Source organism: Elephas maximus, chromosome 21 (assembly GCF_024166365.1).
Source record: "Elephas maximus indicus isolate mEleMax1 chromosome 21, mEleMax1 primary haplotype, whole genome shotgun sequence".
NCBI classification, from domain to species: domain Eukaryota; kingdom Metazoa; phylum Chordata; class Mammalia; order Proboscidea; family Elephantidae; genus Elephas; species Elephas maximus.
Window position 1 is genome coordinate 20,495,516 of NC_064839.1, and position 23,321 is coordinate 20,518,836.

At 41.1% G+C, this 23,321-nt stretch overlaps 1 protein-coding gene across 3 annotated transcripts in view; it reads left to right on the forward strand.

Moving 5' to 3' along the window:
* Positions 1–23,321, forward strand: part of FTO (FTO alpha-ketoglutarate dependent dioxygenase) — a 412,384-nt gene that overhangs the window by 224,611 nt on the left and 164,452 nt on the right. The window contains exon 9 of one of the 3 annotated variants that reach the window (XR_007514648.1): positions 12,936–12,982. The exons of 1 other annotated variant lie outside the window; for it this stretch is intronic. Coding sequence is in view for 1 of the 2 variants with exons in the window: in XM_049864193.1 (XP_049720150.1) it covers positions 12,936–13,060 (125 nt within the window). In the remaining variant the exon portion in view is untranslated. Of the gene's footprint in view, positions 1–12,935; positions 13,061–23,321 lie in introns of those variants that run through there. One more of the 3 variants, XM_049864193.1, reaches the window with a different exon arrangement.

The window sequence follows — 23,321 nt, forward strand, 5'->3', positions numbered from 1 at the left end:
GTTCCGTGTTTCATGATATTGCTTATAGTTGATTGCTCATCCTGGCAAGCACCAGCATAGTCCTAGGAGGGAGAGGCGGCAGGGAGGCAGGGAATTTCCCACTGGCTTAGAGCTCTCAATGAGTTGTTAGCTTATTTCGGAGTAGAGACAATTACAACATTGCTAATAAGTGGGCAGTCAGGTGGTATTTCCCTTCTGTGGTATCTTCTCATGTGAGGATAATTTCCACACCTAAAAATCTACAGGCAGGAAAATACTATATAAATATTTTCTAACGAAAAGTACCAACAAAGTCATCCCCACCAACACCGTGTCAGAACTGATGAAGGAAACCACTGTGAAGGTATTACAGTTTTTAGTGCTGTCATTTGACAGTCCTTGAAAACATTGTAGCAATGTATATATTCCCCGTAGAAAGTAACAATCTGCAAAGATTTCAGGAGTGGGTAAAGCACCTTGGGATAGAACTGCACCTGAGGTGGCACCTTCCTCTTCAGCATGGAGTAGAATGGGACCCAGAACCAACAGTAGAACAGCTGGAAAATTAATTGATATTCTTTCCCACCCAGCTGGATTCATTTCCAGGAGTGATGGGAAGGAGGTGGGAGTAATAAGAGTGTGTTTGTGAGGCTTCCCCCCAGTGTATGCGTTCTGTTTTTCCTTCTTATTAAAGGAAGTGAACGCTTCAGAAGCTAGAATGATTCCTGGGCTCTCTTGGTAAGAATAATTACGCTGTTTCCTTCACCTCTCTGTGAATCAGTCATTATTCTGCAGGCTGCATGGAACGGTAACTAAGAGTTGACGCTACTGAAACAAATGAATCTATTAGGCTACTTGGATAACAGAGGGAAAAAAGAACAATGACTCTGTAAACTCCATAAAGGTCAAAAACAGGCTTTCAGTAAGTAAGCAGAGACTAGAAATCAAATCCCATTTCCTATCATAAGAAGCCCGTTGTTTTAGCTGCAGTAGTTAATGTACTGTATGTGAAAGATTTAAGACTAGTTGGAAACCTTTGCTTCTGTTTTATTAGGCTGCTATTGAAAAGCCCACAGCATAACTTCGACTAGGTGCTTTGAGATTTCTTAATGGGCTGTCAGGGGCAAGACACCAGGGCTGTGCTCTACTAGCTCTTTCCTGTACATTAAAACAACAGGGGCCAAGTGATCACATACAGAAGTATGAATTACTTGATGCTTTCTCTGTTCCATATGGCCAGCCATGTCTTTGGCAATTAATCATGTACAAAATCAGTCGAGTGCTCTCCGAAGCATTGAAGTCAACATTTGGTTGTACCTGTGCCAGTGGGGGCAGCGGGGTTGCAGGCGTAAAATAGCAGGATGAGGGGCTGCTGGCGCCAAGGCCCAAGCAGCTGGCTTCTATAAACAACACTTTTTTTTCCTCTTCACCTTTCTTTCTTTCTTTTTTCTGCTTTCCTTGACAAGCATGTGGGCTGTTTTTCACCGTCATCTGAAACACCAAAGTTGCCAGCTGAAGCTCTGAGGCCTGCATCCGCGTTCGCTCCTCCGTCCGGAGGCCGGGTTACACACACAGGGCAGGCCATCTTTCCCTCCAGCAGCTTGGGTGCGCCAGTGGTTAGCCACACGACTGTGCCTGAGCGGGCTGCCGTGGGTGGCTCAGTGGCTTTTAGTAAAACAGATGAAGTAGAATGACTTTTGTCCCGGTAGAAGGAGAAAAATGGGAGATACTATGAAAGTGCTTTGGAAAAAACAGATTAAGTGATTTGATTTTATGGCTGCGGCATGTTAGGATTTTGTGTTTTCTAATCAGTAGCCATATCATTTCTTCTGGGATCTTTTCCCCCCAAATATTTTATGATAAGAATAATAATTTATGACATTTATTGAGCATTTTGTATGTGCCGAGCATAGTGCTAAGTGTTTTATTTGAATTGTATCATTTAACCTTCATAACAGCTTTACAAATTAGGTGCTATTACCTGCGCCCCTTTACAGATGAGGAAAATGATCAAAGAAACATTTTCCCTGAATTCTTTTGCCACAAATGTTCTTAATTATTCTCAGTTCGCTCTCTTAACCCAGTAGAACATAATGGAAAAACGGTAAAATATGTCTTACTGGGACAGTTTTGGGGACTCATTTGGTAAACTCTGCCGAGATGTTCATTCAAATAAAGTGGGTCTTTGAAATGAACTGAACCAAGTGTACCTTTACGTGGAAATAAAAGCCTGCTTTGTTGGCGGCATCTTGAAGACTTCTGCCTTTGTACCTTCCTTTCAAGACAGTCTTGCTTATCTTGTGCTTTCCTGGATGAGTAGACTATGGGGGTGGGTGGTGGCTGGGGAGGGGAGGGATGAAGACAGCAGCCTTAAGTGATCCCGTAGACGAGGCATCCAGTGGTGACTTGTGTTATCTTTTGGCCGAGGTCATCCAGGATGTGTTTTCTCAAATTCAGGAAACAGGGGAAAGAAAGTTTTAACATTGTGTAAACATTAGCACCCCCAAAACCTCCTGCTCCCGGAGAGGGAGATAAGGTAGGCAGAAGAGCTGGGAGGAATGTTTATTTGTTCTGCTGGGCTGTGGATCCAAGCATGCTGGAAATCTTTGGTGGTGCCCAGTCCAGTTTAGAAAATGTGAAGGCATCACTCAGCATTGAGCTACACAGGCCTCACAAAACAGCCACCTTAAACTGACAGTCAGTAAATGAAGGAAGACCTGAGATCGACCTTTCTTTGATGGGACTAAGGCTATCTCAGTGGGTTCTGGGCCTTTCTTCTTTTCAAAAAAAAAAAAAAGGAAAGAAAGAAAGAAAAAAAAAAAGTGTTTCTGGACTTTTGAAGAGATGCCCTGGTTGGGTTTTTGACAGCCCCTGGCAATGTTGATGTGAGGAAATAGCTTTCCCAGCTGATAACATCTTAAACCAAGTTTCTTCACAAGTTGAACCTTTAGCCCTCATTATCAGTCAGAGCATAGCTTTGTAATTTGTGTGAGCAGAAGGGAAAAGGGAAATAGAGCCCTAACATGAGACAGCTATGTATATAAAAAGTGTTAAGAACAGCGTTTTCCCCATAATGACAGTATTAGGTTTTTTTTTGGTGGTGGTGAGAGTAGGGGGATGAGAAGATGGGAAAAGTATGCAATTCTGGGATCCTGGCATTTATGTCTTTTGAAATTGGAAGAATGGTGGCAGAAGTTTTTGTTGTTTATGTACTAAGCGGTGGGATTACCGGCCGTATTTGCAGAATACCATCCTGTTTTCATGCATTTCCTTAGACAAAGTTCTCTGATTTGTAAGAAAGGTGGATTAAATCTGAGATTTGGAGTTACAGGAAACTTTTACTCAATATCAGAGAGAGACCAAAAGAAGTAAAGATTTATCTAGAATTATTAGTAAGCAGTGAGTGCTGTGATTCTCTTTTGAAATCTCAGTGATTCCTCTCTGAAAACCTTACCTGGAACAAAATTTTTGTTGCATGTACGCCCACACGCACTTTCCTTACCGTACACCAGCATCAGGACACACAGCCCGTTACCGAACGGGACCATGTACCCAACAAGAATTAGATGAATTGCTCAGTTGTAACTGATGCATCAGATGCAACAAATCCAGACTTCGGAGGCTTTTTCCAAGAAAGCCTAAAGTTGTGGCTTCTTCAAGTTTTGATTTTTCTTTTCTTTTCTTTTTTTAAATCTCTCTCGCTTACGCACTCTCTCACTTTAGTTTTATGTTCAGAGTTTTGAACCAGGAGAAATGAAAGGCACTAGGGAATTCTCGGGGTCCTGAAGACGGTATGGGTTGCCAGAGTTTAAAGTAGCTTTTCTTTCCTGAAATGGAAAAAGTGAGACTTCTTTCTTTGGTGTGTTAGGAGGGTATACATAGATGAAGTATGATCATAGTGTAGTGAAACTAGGTATTTTTAGACACATCCATCCGTCTGAGTAGTCGCCTAGGGAGGGCATATACTATTTTTCTTGATGCTGCTGCTTAAAAATAGTTTTTACAACTTCAGAAATAGTTTGATTCAAAGCAAAGCTTGTTTCACATACTTTTTTTGACCTTGAATAGTACTCTTTAGCTTGATGCTTTGCCTTATTCACTAAACATGCTCCTGCATGTCACTTAGCTTCATTTATTCAAAAAGCAGCTATCAGGAGTCTACTTTCACAATAAGGGGCCATACTAGGTGCCTGGGAGGATATTAAGAAATGTGTGTAGACTCTGTCTGTTCTAACAGAGCTCACGTTCTGGAGGAGGAGACGTCTAATGAATAAATAAGTATGGCAGAGTGTCATTGTGGTTCCTGAGATGCTCAGAGGTGGTACAAAAGGAGCAGTGATCAACTCTACTTCGTTTGGTTTATATAAGGGAGTGGTTCAAGGAAGACTTCACAGAAGAAGTATTATTTGAGATGTTTCTTGAAGAATGAGTAGTTACTGGCCAGCTATAAAACAAAACAAAACAAAAAAACCAAACCTGTTGCCGTTGAGTCAATTCCAATTCATAGCAACCCTACAGGACAGGGTAGAAAAGCCCAGTAGGGCTTCCAAGGAGCACCTGGTGGATTTGAACTAATGACCTTTTGGTTAGCAGCTGTAGCTCTTAACTACTACGCCACCAGGGTTTCCTATAAAACAGAAGTACAGATGAATGTATGGCATAGGACAACTGTGCGGTTTCTGGGACTGCATTTAGTTTGGTATGGCATAGAAGATGGCAGAAGACAAAGTTTGAAAACTAAGTAGGACCTGTATCAGGAAGGACTTTTTTTGCCATGTTAAGGAATTTGGGCTCTTTGTTTTAAGTTTTGGTATCCCCAAATGCCAATAACTGAAGCATATCAGAACTGCTCTGGTTTCGGTGGGTTTTTGGAGGTTGAAGGTCCTTGTCTCCTTGGTGACCCCGAGATACTTCCTAGAAATTGCAGGGCTTCATGAAGAAAGCTTAAAAACCACTGCTGTGGATAATGCTGAATTATATTGCAAGGAAGTAATGTGTTCTGACAGTTTTGAAAAATCACGCTTGCAGCAGGAAAATGCAGGAAAGGGGTGAGATTGACACAGACTAGTTTGGATATTGTTGCGGGACCAGATGACAGATAGGCCAGAACTAGGCCTATGGCAGTGGGGAAGGGATACGGTTGAGTCATATTGAAAGAATTGGCAGGATTTAGTGTTGAGCTGTTGGGAGTGTGGGGATGGGACAAGGAGGAGGTTGAGATGCTTCCTAGGCTTCTGATTTGGGTGATTGCTTTGATAGTGGAGCTGGTCACCGTGCTAGGGAAATGCAGGAGAAAGAGATTGGTAAGCAGAGATGATCAGTTCAAATTTGGACAAGTTGAGGTTGAGATGCCATGTTTGAGGTGGCATGTTTAAGGAGAAATAGCTAGTAATTGGCTATAAGGGGCAAGAGCTCAGAGGGAAGGTCTGCTTGAAGGTAGAAGTATAGATGTCATTTGTCTACAGGGGACACAAAGCCATTGGAGCGGGAGATCAACCACACAGCGAGTAGGTGGAAGAGATGAGAAAAGAACCAAGGGAACACATAACTCTGGGATAACAACAATTGGGGGTCTCAGGATGAGGAACCTACAGGGGAGACTAAGAAAGATAGGCTGAAGTGTGGGGCAGGACCTAGGGGAGAGATCAGGCGAAATCAGGACTGATTCTACAATAAAACCCACCTTAAAAAAAAAAGTTTTTTTTCTCTTTCTTCAAAGGGTAAAGATTTTCTACCCCTGGGGATATGCAAAAGACTATGCCTCTGGCTCCCAGCATATATGGAAGTTTTATGGTTGCAATCCTTTAGTGCTTGCCTGATTTACTTTCGAATTTTTTTATTTTAAGTAATAGACACTTGCAGGAATCGTTTCGTTAAAACACTACAACCTACCAAAAACCAAAACCCGTTGTCATTGAGTCAATTCTGACTCATGGTAGCTCTATAGGACAGGGTAGAACTGCCCCATAGGGTTTCCACGGAGCACCTGGTGGATTCGAACTGACAACCTTTTGGCTAGCAACTGTAGCTACTAACCACTACACCACCAGGGTTTCCTGCACAACCTAGCGTAAGGTGTATTAGCCAAGTTTAAGATAATAATCGATAAATAATAATAATCGTTTTTTTTTTAATAATAATCGTAGTCACGTACTATGCAACTGGTCTAAGAGCTTTATATAGATAAATTAACTCATTTATTCCTCATAAGAACCTGTGAAGTAGGTTCTATTTTCATCTCCATTTTGCAGCTGTGGAAAGCGTTTACAGTTTACAGCCAGCACTCTGGGAAAAAGATTATTAATTGTCCTGTAAAAAAAAAAGGAATACTCATTTGAACTCTGAAATTTCCTTTTGTACAGCAGCTTCTTTTCACCCTAAATTTTACGAAATACTATATTTTAGGGTCTGAATGCTGAAGTTCACCTTTCTTTTTTCAAGTTATTTTTAAATTTAATTTTATTTACTTATTTTTGCTGTAACAGAATTGTTTTCATCATCCAGATGTATTTCTCTATATTTTTACTAACTACTTATCATTGGTTGTGTTTGATCACTGATAGACTTGTTTTTTATATTCTTTCTTGCCCTGAAAATGCAAGGAAATTAACACAAAATGGATCATAGATCTAAATGTAAAATGCAAAACTGTATAACTTCTAGAAGACAACATAGGGAAAAATCTAGGCGACCTTGGGTTTGGCAGGGAGTTTTTAGCAGAACACAGAAAGCACTGTCCATGAAAGAAAAACATGACAAATTGGACTTCATTAAAATTAAGAACTTCTACTCTGAAAAAGAGACTGTTAAGAGAATGAAAAGACAAGCCACAGACTAGAAGAAAATATTTGCAAAACACGTATCTGATAAAGGACTTGTATCCAAAATATATAAAAATATACAAAGAACTCTTAAAACTCAACAGTGAGAAAAACTAACAAGCCAATTAAAATATACGCAAAATATCTGAATAAGATACCTCACCAAAGGAGATGTATAGATGGCAAATAAACATATGAAAAGATATTCAACATCATATGTCAGTAGGAAATTGCACATTAAAACAGCAATGAGATAGCACTAACCCGTTGCCCTTGAGTTGATTCTGACTCATAGCAACCCTGTAGGACAGAGTAGGACTGCGCCATTGGGTTTCCAAGGAGCAGCTGGTTTTGGTTAGCAGCTGAGCTCTTAACCACTGCGCTACCAGGGCTCCAAGATAGCACTAAACCAAAACACCTGTTGCCGTCAAGTTGGTTCCGATTCATAGCAACCCTATAGGACAGAGTAGAACTGCCCCGTACGGTTTCCAAGGAGTGGCTGGTGGGAGATAGTACTACACACCTAAAATACAAAACCCTGACAATGCCATATGCTGGTGAGGATGTGGAGCCCCAGGAGCTCTCAGTCATGTGATTATGTCAAGGAAGGCTTCACTTAGATCTGAAGTCTTTAACATTCTCTAAGTCTTGTTAAATGGCCTTGTATAAAGAGCTTCTGAGACTTCAGTCTCAGGACTTTCAGCAAGCAGTAATATCGATCTAGAATTAAATAACATACAACTTTTAAAAATATACGCATTTATTTTTATGGTTATCTTATTTATGACAAGCATACTGGTTTTCCATTTTTTCTTTTAAATTGAAGATATTTCAAAAAATGTATCAATTTCAAGAAATATTAGATATTGCATAGCTTGTACACAAATATGGCAAGAATTATGAATACTCAAATGACTGAAGTTTTGGAAATTGTAAACTAAAGGATCTGGTTAAAGAGACCTTGAAGCGAATTCTTTTGTGAAGTGAAGTGCTCCTTGGTAAAGCACACATTGTTTCTTAATTAATCTGTTTGATGAAGTTATCAATTTATGAGTAATTTCTTAAAAGAAGACAGTGTCCCATTGTTCTTTGTTTCTACAGTACTTGTTTTTCAGATCCTGTCTTTATTCACTGATTTGACATATATTTACTAAAAGTCATTAGGCGGGACACTGGGGATACAGTGGTGAACTAAAAAGACAAAATGCATGCCCTCTCTAAATTACTGTCTTAAATCCTTCCACGGAAAAATGGGACCCCTGATAAAATTTAAATAATATGAAAGGCAAGGAAGAGCGCAATGACTTCTTTTCTTTTTTAATATTGTAATAGATTTAAGGGGAGAAATGATTTTGTGTGACACCACCTTGGCGCCATCTAGGTGTGCACTTTTCTATTTGACACATTTTTGCATTTGGGCAAAATATCATGTACCTGCAGACATCGTGATAGACTACATGACTTTTTGAGATCCCTTCCAACTTTAAGTACATGCAGTAGGGTTTCACAGCCAAGGAGCAGTATTTTGTTAGAATGCTCATTGATGGCCAGGGCCTCTCTGAAATTAGACGTCTTTTAAGTTAACCCACTGCCGTCACATCGATTCTCATACTGACCCTATAGGACAGAGTAGAACTGCCCCACAGGGTTTCCAAGGAGTGGCTGGTGGACCTTTTAGTTAGCAGCTGAGCTCTTAACCACTCTGCTACCAGAGGTCACAAATTGGCAGTCACCGGGGTTCTGTTCAGCTTGGCACACCTGATATTTTAATTATATTAAAAAATTAGTTTCCAACATTTAAAACCTAAGTGTTCGCATTAATTTTTCTTTCCTATTTACTTTGGAAATTCAGAGAATCTGGCATCATTGAGCCAGCCTTTCTGAATGGCTTTTTAGGGGTAACCTCTGCTTAACTCATTCCTGTTACCTGCCTGGCCCCAGTGAGTATTTAAATTTGCACCCCCCTGGGCTTCATGCAGGGAAATTGCCTAGAGAGGCTTAGCATTCCTCCCTGTGCTGGTGGACTGAAAACGTTGCCGTGGAAACTGAGGAGAGTCCAATTGGGTATATATCTCAGTACAGTAGATGTAATACTGGACCTAGGAGGCAGAGTCAGGGTCCTTTTCTTGGCTAGCGCTACTCAGGTCATCTTAGATCTTTCACATTAGAGACAGTATTTCCTGTCTTATCTCCTTATATCAGTTAGGGTTCTTGATTGTAAGCAACAGAAATGAATTCTGGTGAATTTAGGCAAAGTGGAACTTCATTGAAAGAGTTTTGGATAATTCATAGTATCAAAGGAAAAGAGTGATTTAGACTCAGAAAGTTCAGGAAACCAGGAATACTCTGAGGACTATGGGTGGTAGAAACTAAGAAAATTGATAAATTGCTTCCAAATATTTTCCCTTTTTTTGTTACTCCTTTGAAGAGTCTAAAGTCCTAGAAAAGAGATTCAAGTTGGCCTGGCCCACATCCTTGATAAAGGTGGGCTGAGCACCTTGATTGACAGTCCCTCCAGTACTGCACACAGTAAACCAAAAACCAAACCTGTTGCTGTTGAGTAGATTCCGACTCATGGCAACCCCATGTGTTTCAGAGAACTGAGATCCATAGAGTTTTCTTGGCTAGAATCCTTAGTGAACATATTGCCAGGACTTTCTCCTGCAAAGTCTCTTGGTGGGCTCAAACAGCCAACCTTTTGATTAACAGCCAAGTGCAAACTGTTTTAGGCACCCAGGAATCTCTTTGTTTGAAACAGAAGAAAGGAATTCCCTAAGAGGAGATCTAAGTGCTGTTACCAAAGGAAGAGGGGCCAGGTAGGGATGGTGAGCAACAAAAACAAGAAATTCTTGTTCACTACTCTTCTCAGAGTTGCCATGAGGATATTCAGTGTGCAGTAGTAGGAAATGTAATGCTGAGCATGGGAAGAACATGTTCAGCGTTTCTCAAGCTGAAAGAACTGAAGAAAAAATTCAAGCCTTGAGTTGCAATACTGAAGAATTCTACGGGGAAAATGTTAAACAATGCAGGAAGCGTCAAAAGAAGATGGAAGGAATACACGGAGTCACTATACCGAAAAGCATTGGTCGACATTCAACCATTTAAAGAGGTAACATATGATCAGGAACCGATGGTACTGAAGGAAGAAGTCCAAGCTGTGCAGAAGGCACTGGCCAAAACAAGGCTGCAGGAATTGACAGCATTCCAATTGAGATATTTCAACAAAGGGATGCAGCTCTGGAAGTGTTCACTCGTCTATGCCAACAAATTTGGAAGACAGCTACCTGGCCAGTCGACTGGAAGAGATCAATATTTATGCCTATTCCCAAGAAAGGCAATTCAACTGAATGCAGAAATTATTGAACAATATCATTAATATCGCTTGCAAGCAAATTTTTGCTGAAGATCATTCAAAAGTGGCTGCAGCAGTATATTGACAGGAAACTGCCAGAAATTCAAGCGAGATTTAGAAGAGGGTGTGGAACCAGGATATCATTGCTGATGTCAGACGGATCCTGGCTGAAAGCAGAGAACACCAGAAAATTGTTTACCTGTGTTTTATTAACTGTGCAAAGGTATTTGACCGTGTGGATCATAATAAGTTATGGATAATGTTGCAGAGAATGGGAATTCCTCAACACTTAATTGTGCTCATGAGAAATCTGTACATGGATCAAGAGGCAGTCATTTCAACAGAACAAGGGGATACTGGATGGTTTAAAGTCAGGAAAGGTGTGTGTCAGGGTTGTATCCTTTCACCATACCTATTCGGTCTGTATGCTGAGCAGATACCCCCAGAAATTGGACTATATGAAGAACAGGGCATCAGGATTGGAGGAAGACTCATTAACAACCTGCATTATCAGATGACACAACCTTGCTTGGTGAAAGTGAAGAGAACTTGAAGCACTTACTGATGAAGATCAACGACTACAGCCTTCACTATGGATTACACCTCAACATAAAACAAAAATCCTCACAACTGGACCAATAAGCAACATCATGGTAAATGGAGAAAAGTTTGAGGTTGTCAAGGATTTCATTTTACTTGGGTCCACAATCAATACCCATAGAAACAGCAATCAAGAAATCAACAGATGCATAGCACTGGGCAAATTGGCTGCAAGAGACCTCTTTAAAGTGTTAAAAAGCAAAGATAACACCTTGAGGACTAAGGTGCGCCTGACCCAAGCCATGGTGTTTTCATTTGCCTCGTATGCATGCAAAAGCTGGACAGTGAATAAGGAAGACCGAAGAATTGATGCCTTTGAATTTAGGTGTCGGAGAAGAATATTGAATATACCATGGAGTGCCAAAAGAACTAACAAATCTGTCTTGGAAGAAGTACAACCAGAGTGCTCCTTAGAAGCAAGAATGGTGAAACTATGTCTCATATACTTTGGACATGTTATCAGGAGGGATCATTTCCTGGAGAAGAACATCATGCTTCGTAAAGTAGAGGGTCAGAGAAGAGGAAGACCCTCAATGAGATGGATTGACACAGTGGGTGCAACAATGGGCTCAAGCCTAGCAACAATTGAGGATGGCGCAGGACTGGGCAGTATTTCATTCTGTTGTGCATAGGGTCACATGAGTCAGAAGTAACTTGATGGCACCTAACAACAACAACAAAACAGAAAATGTAATACAGAATAAGGACGTAGTCTTTCAAGTTACGTGGAACCAAAGTATGTAGGTGCCCTTTAAGTAAGCAAATGTATTGGCATCTCTTAGATAAGGAATATATTGAGTGACTAGAACACAAAGAGTGACCATTTCACTTCTTCTAGGAATAGCCATGGTTATAAAATCTCCAAGGAAGCTGCACTAAATTTAAATTAAAAACATTTATGAATCCTGCAGGTTTCTACTCCAGTTCTATGAAGATACAACATGGGATGAAAAGTTCTATGGTTAAACCTTGGAAAGAGGTTGCTCAAATTTCAAGTACCAATTTAATACTTTTCGTTGTGTCTTTAATTATTTTTATAATGTTACGTAAATTTAAGTGTTTAAAATACCTGTATACAAAAAGAGCGTAAAGGGGTGTGTTGGAGGTAAAAATTGAAACTACGATTTCAAAGCTGAGTTTTTACTTAATTCTCTTCATTAAACAAAATGTGATGTCCTTGAGCCTCAGCTGCTTTTAAAAGCAGTATCTGACATTTCCCAAGGCTACGTAGAGACTTGAGTGTTTTCATACTTACCTGTAAGCCTGGAAACCCTGATGCCATAGTGGTTAAGAACTACAGCTGCTAACCAAAAGGTAGGTAGTTCAAATCCACTAGGAGATCTCTGGAAACCCAATGGGACAGTTCTGTTCTGTCCTGTCCTGTAGGGTCCCTGTGAGTTGGAATTGACGCGACCACAGCTGATTTTTTTTTTTTTTTTTGTGAGCCTAGTTTCTTTTAAGAACTCTTCTCATGGCCATAGAATAAACGGTTCTTCCCCAAATGGCTAGTCTCCTACATGTAAGAGTCCCTGAAACTCATCTGAAATATAATTGTGTGCAGTGGATTTTCAGAGCTGGGAAAATGTTCGTTGATATGTCATGCTTTGTAAAATTTTTGTGGTCTTGTTGTTTCTTTCTTTGCAAGATCTTGATTTTCCACAAGCAAGCAAAAGGAGTGAGCCTCCCCCCACCTCCCCCACAAAAAAGACTTGCCAGCATGGCTGGAAATAGAAATTAATGATTCAAATGAGAGAGGCAGAGCAGAAAGCCTCAGCTGGGCGTCAGGAAGCGGAGAGAGGGAAAGCCAGAGACTGCTCTTTTTTAAAAAGGCAAAACAACTCACAGTGAAGTGTACATGAAAATCATTTCTAATAATAGCTCATGGTAAGCAGTTCACAGGGAAAAAATCGTTGGTGCACTGAGAAAATTAGAGTGAGAACGCATAGTATCTTGATGTGTTACTTAAGGCAATGGAGCTTTTGAGTTTACCTTATGTGCCATGTACATTGATTAAATACAAAATATATGCCGGCCATTTTGGGCCATCATTTACTGTATTGATTTGTTAGCAGGGGAACTGTAATAAAAAAGGCATTGATTTACTGTCCTTATTTGCTTATGGGCTTTTTTTTTATTATTAATTTTTCCCTTTTTCTTTCTCTTTTTTGGATCATTTCTTCTAGACAAATGCTGTGCTTCGTGAAGTTAGAAAAGAAGGGCTCCCTGTGAAACAAAGGAAGGAAATCTTGACTGCCATCCTGGCCTCGCTCTCCACCCGGCAGAACCTGAGGCGGGAATGGCAGGCCAGGTTAGTACTGCCGTGGAACAGGATTTGTTGTCCCCCCCCAAAACAAGAGCTGTATTTAGCTAAACCTTTCAGTTTGCTTGGTCTCATCCCTCTCACTTGTGAGCCTGTGAGAAATAAGCAAGTTTAAGATGCCTTCAGCCAGAGTTAGCTTTCCTGCACCCAGTACCAACACTTAATGGTACGACTCCATGACGTCACCTGTTGTATATGTTTTATCCCTGAGTGTAACGTTGAGCGCACATGTTTGCATCTTGAGCGTAATATAAGTACCTGGTGCTGAAGAACCCTTTTAATCAGCAGTCTAAAGGACCAGCGTTTAGTTAGGACAGAGGTTGGAAAATCCACATAGTGCCCTTATGTCACTAGATGAGGGGTGGATTGCCTGAAGTGGTCCATTTATCAACCCTGTTCTTAGAATTGACCAAGTAGGGATTATTTTTGCTTCAACCTAGTTTCTTTGCACATGGACTTATCTGTGGTTGGGAGGCTATTACTGGTGGAAAGCTTCTACAGATAGTCGGTTTTTCCAGAAATGGTGCTTGCATAGTAAATATCACGTTATCCTGCTCTTATTTGAAAAACAGCTGATCTGATCTGTGGAAGGCTGGAAACCAGCTCCTCAAAATGTTAGGGCTATCCTTTAGGTCTGTAGTTTGTAAAACATGTTGAATTATGATGGGTCTCAAAGCAAGAGGGAGAGGAATCAGGAAGATTATGCTATATTTTGTCCCGGAATCTTATTTGATGCTTAAACATTCTATGTGTCTGGGAGTCAAGGGCATTTATTGATAGCTGTAATATTCTCCAAATGAGTTCATGCAACAGAATCTACAAGAATTGATAGCTTCACTAGTACAATTATCATAAAAATAGATTCCTCCGAACAAGGCTGAAGATGAGCCGTTCCAAGAAAGAAGTCAGTAAAGTGTATGCACTATCGATTTTGATTGGGTATTAGGAAGCTGCTTTTTCAAATATGTATATTAGCTCTAAGTTCAGATTCACATTCAAATAATACTTGAAAAATGCCCAGTGACACCCCCTGCCCCTTTTTAGTCGTGTGGTCAGAGTAGATGAGAGGCGGTTTCACCTAGAGTAATTAAATGATTTCCAATTTAACTTCTAATAATTAATTTTTAAATTTTCTTCGTATTACAGTCTACGTATGTATAGTCATAAAAGTAGGCATATTTTATCAACTAATGGAATATCAGTGTGGGGACATCTAAGAGGGTTCTCTCTCTTCTCTCTCTCTGTTTGACCTTTTATATTTTTCCTCCTGGTGATTCTTATTAAATAGGAAAAGGAGAAAGGGACAATTCCCCTGTCAGCCCTCTCCCGCCCCCCACCCCCCATCGACAGCACAGCACAGAGAGAGACCAAGTGTTGAGAATGATGTCTTTTGTATAGTGTGTTTGGTTTGTTAACAATAATTTCCTAATACACCAAATCATCAGACAGGCATGGCCAAAATGGCCCGTTTAAAAGGAGTCTTGTTTCGGCATTTCTGGCCCTTACTGCTAACAATTTAATCAGGAGCTGGAGCCAGTGTTGAAGTTGATGTAGTCTAGCATCTGAAGCAAAAATTCTCAAGTCTTTTGTGGTAGGGGAGGAGAAAAGAAAGAGCTCAGCAGCTGACACTATGCAGACCTCCTTAAAACTAAACACCTGAAAGAAAATTTCAAGAGGGTGATGTCCTGAGAGCTCAGAGGGAAAAGTGTCCTTAGAGTCTTAAATAACCATAATCCTTCCCCCACCCCTTCCCTCCCCCCATTTGATGTTTCCCATCCTGGAGACCTATCTAAAAGACTCATCCATATGATCTGTATAAACAGACTGTTACCATCCCCCCTCCTTCTCTTCATCAAAGCTTCATCGGCCGTCTGCAATCGGGCATGGCCTTGAGTAGCCATCAAGCGCGTGGTGGTGAAAGTTATAAAGCATCCGCCGCCATGCTTCCTGAGCTGCCTGTGTTGGCGAGATTGGCCTGTTGTGTACTTTGGAATTACACAAGGAAAAATGTGCTTTGACAGAAAATAATTAGCACTCACCAAAGGCCAAGCAGTAGGTTACAGTATTTTACTTTCATCAAAGCTATCAGGGGATCAGTTAGATTAGATAATAGAAATTTTTTTCCTCTGAAAGTTAAATACAGATGACTCTAATTACCTTATATTGCACATTAGAGAATGCGTTATGGATAGTACAGCTTCAAGAAATTTAGGTCAGCTGAGATTCCACAGCTGGCAGTAACTTTAGGATAAGTCTACTGGAATACAGGGCTTTTTCCCCTTCTCGGCAGGTTCATTTGCGATAATGATGTTAGAATTTTTTACAGTGAAACTTGTCTCTTGGTTATAAAGTATTTGTATCTCTCTCTTAGGCCAGGAGCTGAGCCGTTGTTTGGGGTTCACTGAAGTTTCTTAAACTGAAAGCACATGTGCCCTGTAATTTAGCTTTGGGAGGAAAGTGTCAATTCTGCATGAGATGGAGTAACCGAGTTTGTCACAGTGTCACACAATTCTGCAATTGTAGAGGCACATCTGAGTGCTGTGGGTTTCCTTCCCCAAGCCCGGTAATCCCATAAACAACCCTCTCCAAATAGGCTCATTAGGGCTGTCTATTCACTTCCCCAGAGTTGAATGATCCAAAGTACGTGAGGAGAAGCTGTGTGAATGCAGGGTAAGTGTTAACAGAAGTGGTACAGAATTTCTGAAGATTTGGCTTTGTTTATACAGTCCACTCTGCCTGATGGACAGCTTGTTATAGCTTTTAAAGAACCGGGCAAGCCCTCTGATCTGACCCCTTCTTGACCTCTGCGGCCCAAAGGTCAGTCTGCAGCTAATAAACTCTGAGGTTCTTAGGGTCTACTGTAGGAAAAGGCAGGAAAGGAGCAGCTGCAAGGGCTGGGCATCCCAGGATAGGCTGCTTTAGGGTCACTCTCTGATAATGAAAATGATTACCAAATTATATGGAAGTTTAACTGCAGTAGTGAGTGAGAGGAGGGTGGAGCCCAACGTATTAGGTTTGATAAATGAACTGTGAAGAGGCCCATCTGGCTCTCAACATCTTCTCTCCCCCTTTCCCTACCAAGGGGAAACATTTTAAAATAACAGCGATACATATAGACTCAATGACCCATGCGAGGAGCTGGAATGGATTAAGATTTAATGGTGACAGTGGAAGAAATTATCATTTGAAAAGTACACCCAAGAGAAGGTACAGTTCAGTGTCCATGCCTGACTTGTTTTTCTAAATAAAATACAATAAAAATCAGTGCCTGTTTATTTTATACAGAGCCTCAGCATCTTCCCTAGATTGCTGAAAACTTTGCAGTCTTTGTTTATTATGGGATAATTATTTGTAGTCAGCTTAAGGAAAGGAAAGGGTCTCCTTTTTCTTTGAACATGTCAGAATGAGAATCAAACATTTTGTTTCTGCGTCTTTGCTCAGTTTGCGTAGCTCAGGTAAATCAAGTGTTAGAGAAAACACTTCGCAAAAAACTTGGTGCCCATTTCAGCATCTGACCACTGACCATTATGCAGTTTTTGATACTGAATATGTGTGTGACTCCTGAACTGAGGCATAAAGAGGGGAGGGTTAGGAGGGAGCATTTGCCCCCAGGTGCAAATCCAAGGGGGCATCAGATGAAGCCAGCTGGTGAATCACCACCCTGCCCCCCCGAACACTTATTTTATTTCTACTATAACTTGGCAGTTTTTCTGTACAAGTAAGAAAGTACATAATATTTGTTAACTGCGTATATATCTGCTCCCTTCTTTATTCCTTTAAAAAAAAAAAAATGCCAGCATGCTAATCAGTGCCAACAGTGAATAGGTTCCAAGCTGTATATTCACTTACTGCTGATTGATAAGGAAAATCTATTTAAAGCCCTCCCCCCAGTTTCCTGTAGAGATGAAGAATCCTGGTTTCAGAGCAGTGACACTGGAGACCATGAAGCACTGTGTTTTTCTGCAGAGATGGCTGGCATGTCCCATGATTGTCCTTGCTGAAACAAGAGTGATTTTATTCAATAAACATAATGTTTGTGTATATTTTGTATACCTGCTCTGTACAAAATATTGCATAAGGTGCTGTGCATAATATAGCATAGTAGGCAGCTGGCTTAAGGATATCTGGCAGTGAGAATTCAGGAGGTGCCTAGAAAGAGGCTGTGGAAGCAGTGACCAAGGCAGTGTGGTCATTGCTACCACAGCAGAGTGGGAAGTTGCTCTTACTCTTTAAGGGAAGTAAGTAGGTGTCTTAAAAGACTAACCCATTGCCATCAAGTCAATTCTGACTCATAGCGACCCTTCAGAAATGAGTAAAGCCCCCCCCCCCCATAGGGTTTCCAAGGATCAGCTGGTGAATTCGAACTGCCAACCAGGGCTCCCTTCAAAGATTAGAATTGTTGTAATACAGAGAACCCCTTATATTGAACCACATTATCTACATTATGTAAGTCTCACCCAGTCAATAATTATATTAGAAAATAGAAATAAAAAGCTTTTAAACATTATCCCAAATTAACATGTTTTTCATCTTAGGTTTTGACTTGACTTTGTATGTCTGTCCGTGGGGATTTAGAGTGAGCAGAGAGCTAGGTAAAGGATAATTCGGGGAGATGAGAAATGCTTTGAGAATTAACTGTACTTTTTCACTTTAAAGCTGTGCCTTTAAATTTCTGCTAAGTTAATTTCAAATACAAAAAAGAAAACAAAAGCAAGGCCATTAGACTTAAAAAAAAATTGAGATATAACTCACATAACATAAAATTCGCCATTTCGATGTGTACACCTAGGTGATTTTTAGTATATTCACAAGCTTGGACAACCATCACACCATCCAATTCTAGAATATTTTCATCATCCCAAAAAGAAACCCTCTACCCTATTAGCAGTCACTCTCAATTCCCCCACAATCTCCGTAACTGCTAGTTTACTTTTTGTCTCTATGAATTTGCCTATTCTGGACATATCATATACATGGAATCATATACATGGAGCCTCTTGTGGCTGGCCTCTTTCACTTAGCATAATGCTGTCAAGGTTCATCTATGTTATAGCATGTATCAGTACTTCATTCATTTTTTATCACTGAATAATATTCCTTTGGGTGGATATAGCACATGTGGTGTGATGGATCACTTTTATATGGTCCTTCTTGCCATGGTCTTGTAACTCCCACCAAATGACTGGGTGGGACTATGCAAATAAGGTGCTTGTGGCCCACCAGCAGGATTAGATAGCTTGCTGATAATGCGAATAAGGTTCATGGCACCCTTGTAGGGGTGGGGTTATGCAAATAAGGTATATGGAACCCTAACAAGGAAATTGGTCAGTTTTGCCATCTTGCCAGGCTTAAAATGAGCCATCCCAGAGGCAAAAAGAGGGGACCTCACTACCACCAAGAAGAAGAACCAGGAGCGGAGCGTATCTTTTGAACCCGAGGTCCTTGCGCTGAGAAGCCCCTAGACTCAGGAGACAGAGCTGTAACATGGGAGATGGCAAGAGGCAGTGAGAAGTAACAGCAGAGAAACAGCAGCAGCAGAACCCAGAGACCAGTGTGAGACTACCGTTGGGCTTGCCAGCCTACAGGGTGAGGCGCCTGTAGTGGGTGTACCAATCCACGGAGGGAGAGAACTGAGCACCTTTGGGCAGGAGGTTCACTGGTGGAGCGGCATGCCTCTGGGTACTTGGCGGAGCTAGGCTTACGGGCCCATGGAGCAAGAAAACTGAGCGCCTTCGGCCTGAAGCTTACCAGTGGAGTGGGGTACCCCTGGCCACTTACTGATGGAGTTAAAGAGTTTTGTAACTCTTGCCCAAGCGGTGCGGGGGCCCAGAGACCTAGGGCTAGAGAGAGGCCTGCCTACAGACATGGCTGTGAAAAAGCTTCCCTGATAGAAGAATTATATCCTCAGTCATTTCTGATCCTGAACTGTAGCCTGTTACTTTCCTTAAGCCCCAGTGCTGTCAAGTCAATTCCGACTCGTAGCGACCCTATAGGACAGAGTAGAACTGCCCCATAGAGTTTCCAAGGTGTTACTTCCCTTATAAACCCCATAATCATGAGTCTTATCTGTGAGTTGTGTGTGGCTGTTGTAGTGAATTATCAAACCCAGCAAAGAAGTAGAGAGTGCCATGGGAAGGAAGGCTGGGGTCAGAATTGGTAAAAAGGTTGGAGAGAGGAGGTATGTCTCACCTCTGCCTCATAGGAATCAGCCTTGGACTGTTGACCTTGATTCTCCTTCCCTCTTTTGAAGTTAGAGGAGGTCACACACCCCTGCACCATTTTTATACCACATTTTGCTTATCCATTCATCAGTTGATGGACATTTAGGTTGCTTCACTTTTGGCTATTATGAATAATGCTGATATGAACATTTGTGTGTTTTTGAGTGAACACATGTTTTCAGTGCTCTTGAGTATATACCTAGAAATGGAATGCGGATCGTGTGTTAAATCAATGTCTGACTGTTTGAGGAACTACCAGACTGTTTTCCACAGTGGGTGCACCATTTTACATACCCACCAGCAAGGATTTCTTCACATCCTCACCAACACTTGTTATTTTCCACCTTTTTTTTTTTTTTTTAATTAAAACCGTCCTAGTGATATGTCATAGCTATGAGTTGGAATCATTTGAATGGCTATGGGTTTTTTATGGGTTTTTAGTGATGTTTCATTGTGGTTTTGATTTGTATTTCCCTAGTGACTATGTTGAGCATCTTTTCATGTGCTTATTGAAGGCCATTAGTTTTTTTAATAGGAGATTTTAAGACATGGCAGACTTAAGGACTCATCCCTCTTGTCAGTGGTAAAGAGGCTACAAGCTTGTTAAGGACATTTGGCTTCTTGAAGGGATGGGACTCCAACCAAGCCATCGTGAGATCACGGCTGCGCTCATTTTTACATTGTCCTGGGTTAGCCTGGCGCATCATTTATTTGCATGTGGCCCAACTTATTTCCTTTCGGAGAGTCCCTCCGTATTTCTTCTGTCATTCTCTTAGTTTCTTTTATTACAGCATCTCTGAGCATTGCACACTGGATAGGAACGTAGTCTGATTAAATGGAAACTTGGTCCACTTATATAGGTCAAATAGGATTTAAGTGTGCCCCCAAAGTACAGGTGATAGCTTCATTTGAGGCCAAGGAGCCTTAAAATGGTGCTGAGAACCTAAACAAATGTTATGGCAGTTTCTTAGAAAGGCTTTTAGAACTTCTTACCTCCAGCCTCCTCGGGCTTTGGCAGCTCAAAAAACTGCCAAGTTAGCATTTTTTTTTTTTTTCCTGGACAAGTAGAACAACCATCTGGTTATTTGACTATCTCCCTGAACCCCAGGAACCCAACCATCATCAGCACCTACCCCCAGGATGGATCCATTCTGGACAGCATTGTTAGGGTTCAAAAATCTAGTTCTGATAACCTAGAACTTGTAATAAGTTGGATTTCCTTTGCTAAGCTAATCATCTTGGCCTCTGATCGAGTGCAACAGAAGAACGATTTGTGTAAGTTACTTGCACTGGATCAGCTGTGGTGCTGAGACCAGTGCGTGAGGCTTCCTCTGTGGCTATCTGGTCTCTCCTTTTGCCTCCTGGCCAGCCTGAATTGTACTGCCCCATCCAATTTAACAGTCAGCTATTATTTATTTAGTGCTTACTGTATACAAGTGACTGTGCTAGATGCGGTGGGAAGTATCAAGATGAGCATGAAACTGTCTCAACTTTGAAATAATTTACAGCCCTGAGCCAGCCATTCCTGATTCCCTGCCATTCCTGAAAGTGAAATGGAGCTGGGTGAGGAAAGGAAGAATTCAGGGGGGAGGGATGGTTTAAGAAGGAATCTGTAAAGGCATCCCTGGAAGCATGCTTCTGAATAAAGAGATGGGTTTCAGTTCAGTAGGGGGCAACACTGAGGTGAAGTGTGGCTTCAGGTCTGTATTTCATCTGCTGCTCTTTCTTGGTTACCTGCTAATGTCATGATGTGCCATGATATTGGTACAGTGATATGCATGGGCCCTAGTCCCCTGATGTTTGGGTCAGAATTTATTTTCTGCCCTAGGGAGTTGTGGTCACAAAAAGTGGAACTACTAGACTTGAGGATGGGCTCAGGATGGTAAGGTGATGCAGTTATCTGCTGAGACAACATGTGACTGGGCCATTTGACTGCATCTGCCGCTAGAGACAGTGGCTGTTTATTCTGGCAGAGTTAGGAGTGAGAAGTTGCAGGGTCTACAGTTCAGCAGCTTTTCATTGCAACTAGCTGAATTTTTGTGATGTTGTGGGTAGGGAGGAGGAATAAATGAAGCAGATTAGAGAGAGACAGAGGGAAGCCCTGGTCGGCTCGTTGTCATTAACTGTCTTTCTTTTTTTTAATGCATCTGTCCCTTCTCCTTTTGTGATTGTAGTCTCTGCTTTCTGTTGCCCTTAGCAGAAGAATGTCCTTTGTGTCTCTGAACCAGATTACTCCATAAAACCCAATAACTCCATAAAACCCCCTCATAAAGGTGTAGGAATTGAAACATTGTATAAATTCAGAGCAAGGATTAAATGTGTCTAGAGATAGGGCTACCTTTCTTTCCAAGATACAGCAACTTATCTTAAGGAGGCAAGTGTTGTTAATGTTATTAGCCTTGTTACTGTCATTATTTGAACAGTTTTATGAGGGACAAAAGCCAATTGACTTCTGCGCATCTTATTTATAAAATCAACACACAGGCTTCAGTATGAGCTTTGCTCCAGTGGAACAAGTGGCAGGTTTGTGACTGTGGTTAGTTGCCGGCTGCTTCTTACGGGGTAGGGCTTCTTAAACTTTTTGAGAAAACATTGATTCATGCATTTATTTATTCAATAAATATTTAATGAGTGCATACTATTTGCCAAGCACTGGTTCAGGTGCTAGGAATGCAGCAGTGAATAAAACTGACAAGAATTCTTCTCTCATGGAGCTTATATTCTAGTGGAATGACAGACAAGAACTGGTTCCCTGTGTGGGACTCTGCACATTCCTGTTAGTGTATAGTTGCCACATCTGCATAGTCAGTAACACTCAACAGAATCAAAATAAAGTCATTCAGCTGAGTTAAAAATATTAGCTTTTCCTTCCTGATCACCGTTGTAAAATGGTCACTTGTTATAAAACTCGCATTTCTAGTTCTCGTGGCTTCTCTTTGTGAGAGATTCAGGGAATACGGATGTTCTGAGGAACTTGGTTAAGAAGTGCCTTTCTCTCCGTAGACACATCCAAACTCCCTGAGGGACCAAATTGCTGGGCTGAGGGCTGTGGGGACCATGGTCTCGGGGAATATCTAGCTAAACTGGCATAACTTAGTTTATAAAGAAAATGTTCTATATTCTATGTTGGTGAGTAGCATCTAGGATCTTAAAGGCTTGTGAGTAGCCATCTAAGATACTCTACTGGTCTTACCTCATCTGCAACAAGGGAGAATGGAGAAAAACCAAAGACACAAAGGAAAGACTAGTTTGAAGGACTAATGGGCTACAAGTACTACAGCCTCCACCAGACTGAGTCCAGCACAACTAGATGGTGCCCAGCTACCACCACTGACTGCTCTGACAGAGATCACAGTAGAGGGTCCCAGACAGAGCTGGAGAAAAATGTAGAACAAAATTCCAGCTCACATGCACACACAAAACAGACTTACTGATCTGACAGAGACTGGAGAAACCCCAAGAGTATGGCCCCTCAGACACCCTTTTAGCTCAGTAATGAAGTCACTCCTGAGGTTCACCCCTCAACCAAAGATTAGACAGACCCAGAAAACAAAACAAGACTAAATGGGCACACCAGCCCAAGGGCAAGGACTAGAAGGCAGGAGGGGACAGGAAAGTTGGTCAAAGAACCCACAGTTGAGAAGGGGAGAGTGTTGACATGTTGTGGGGTTGGCAATCAGTGTCACGAAACAATGTGTACTAATTGTTGAATGAGAAGCTAGTTTGTTCTGTAAACCTTCATCTAAAGTACAATTAAAAAAAATAAAATATCAAGGGAAAAAATCTCCAAAAATAATCTGCTTTCTGTAAGATCGAAATATAGGCAAGATGATAGGATTTTATTTTATTTTAAAGGAATTTAAAAATAATTTAGAGAAACTGAAAAAAAAAAAAAAAAAAAAACCCTCGCCTTTCTTGGGCCTCCACAGCCTGACTGTCTCCTTAGATTATCTGCACCCTGGTACCTACTTCTTTTTCCAAGAAATGTGTCACTTTAATGGTCTTCACTTTAAAGGAAGGCTCAAAAT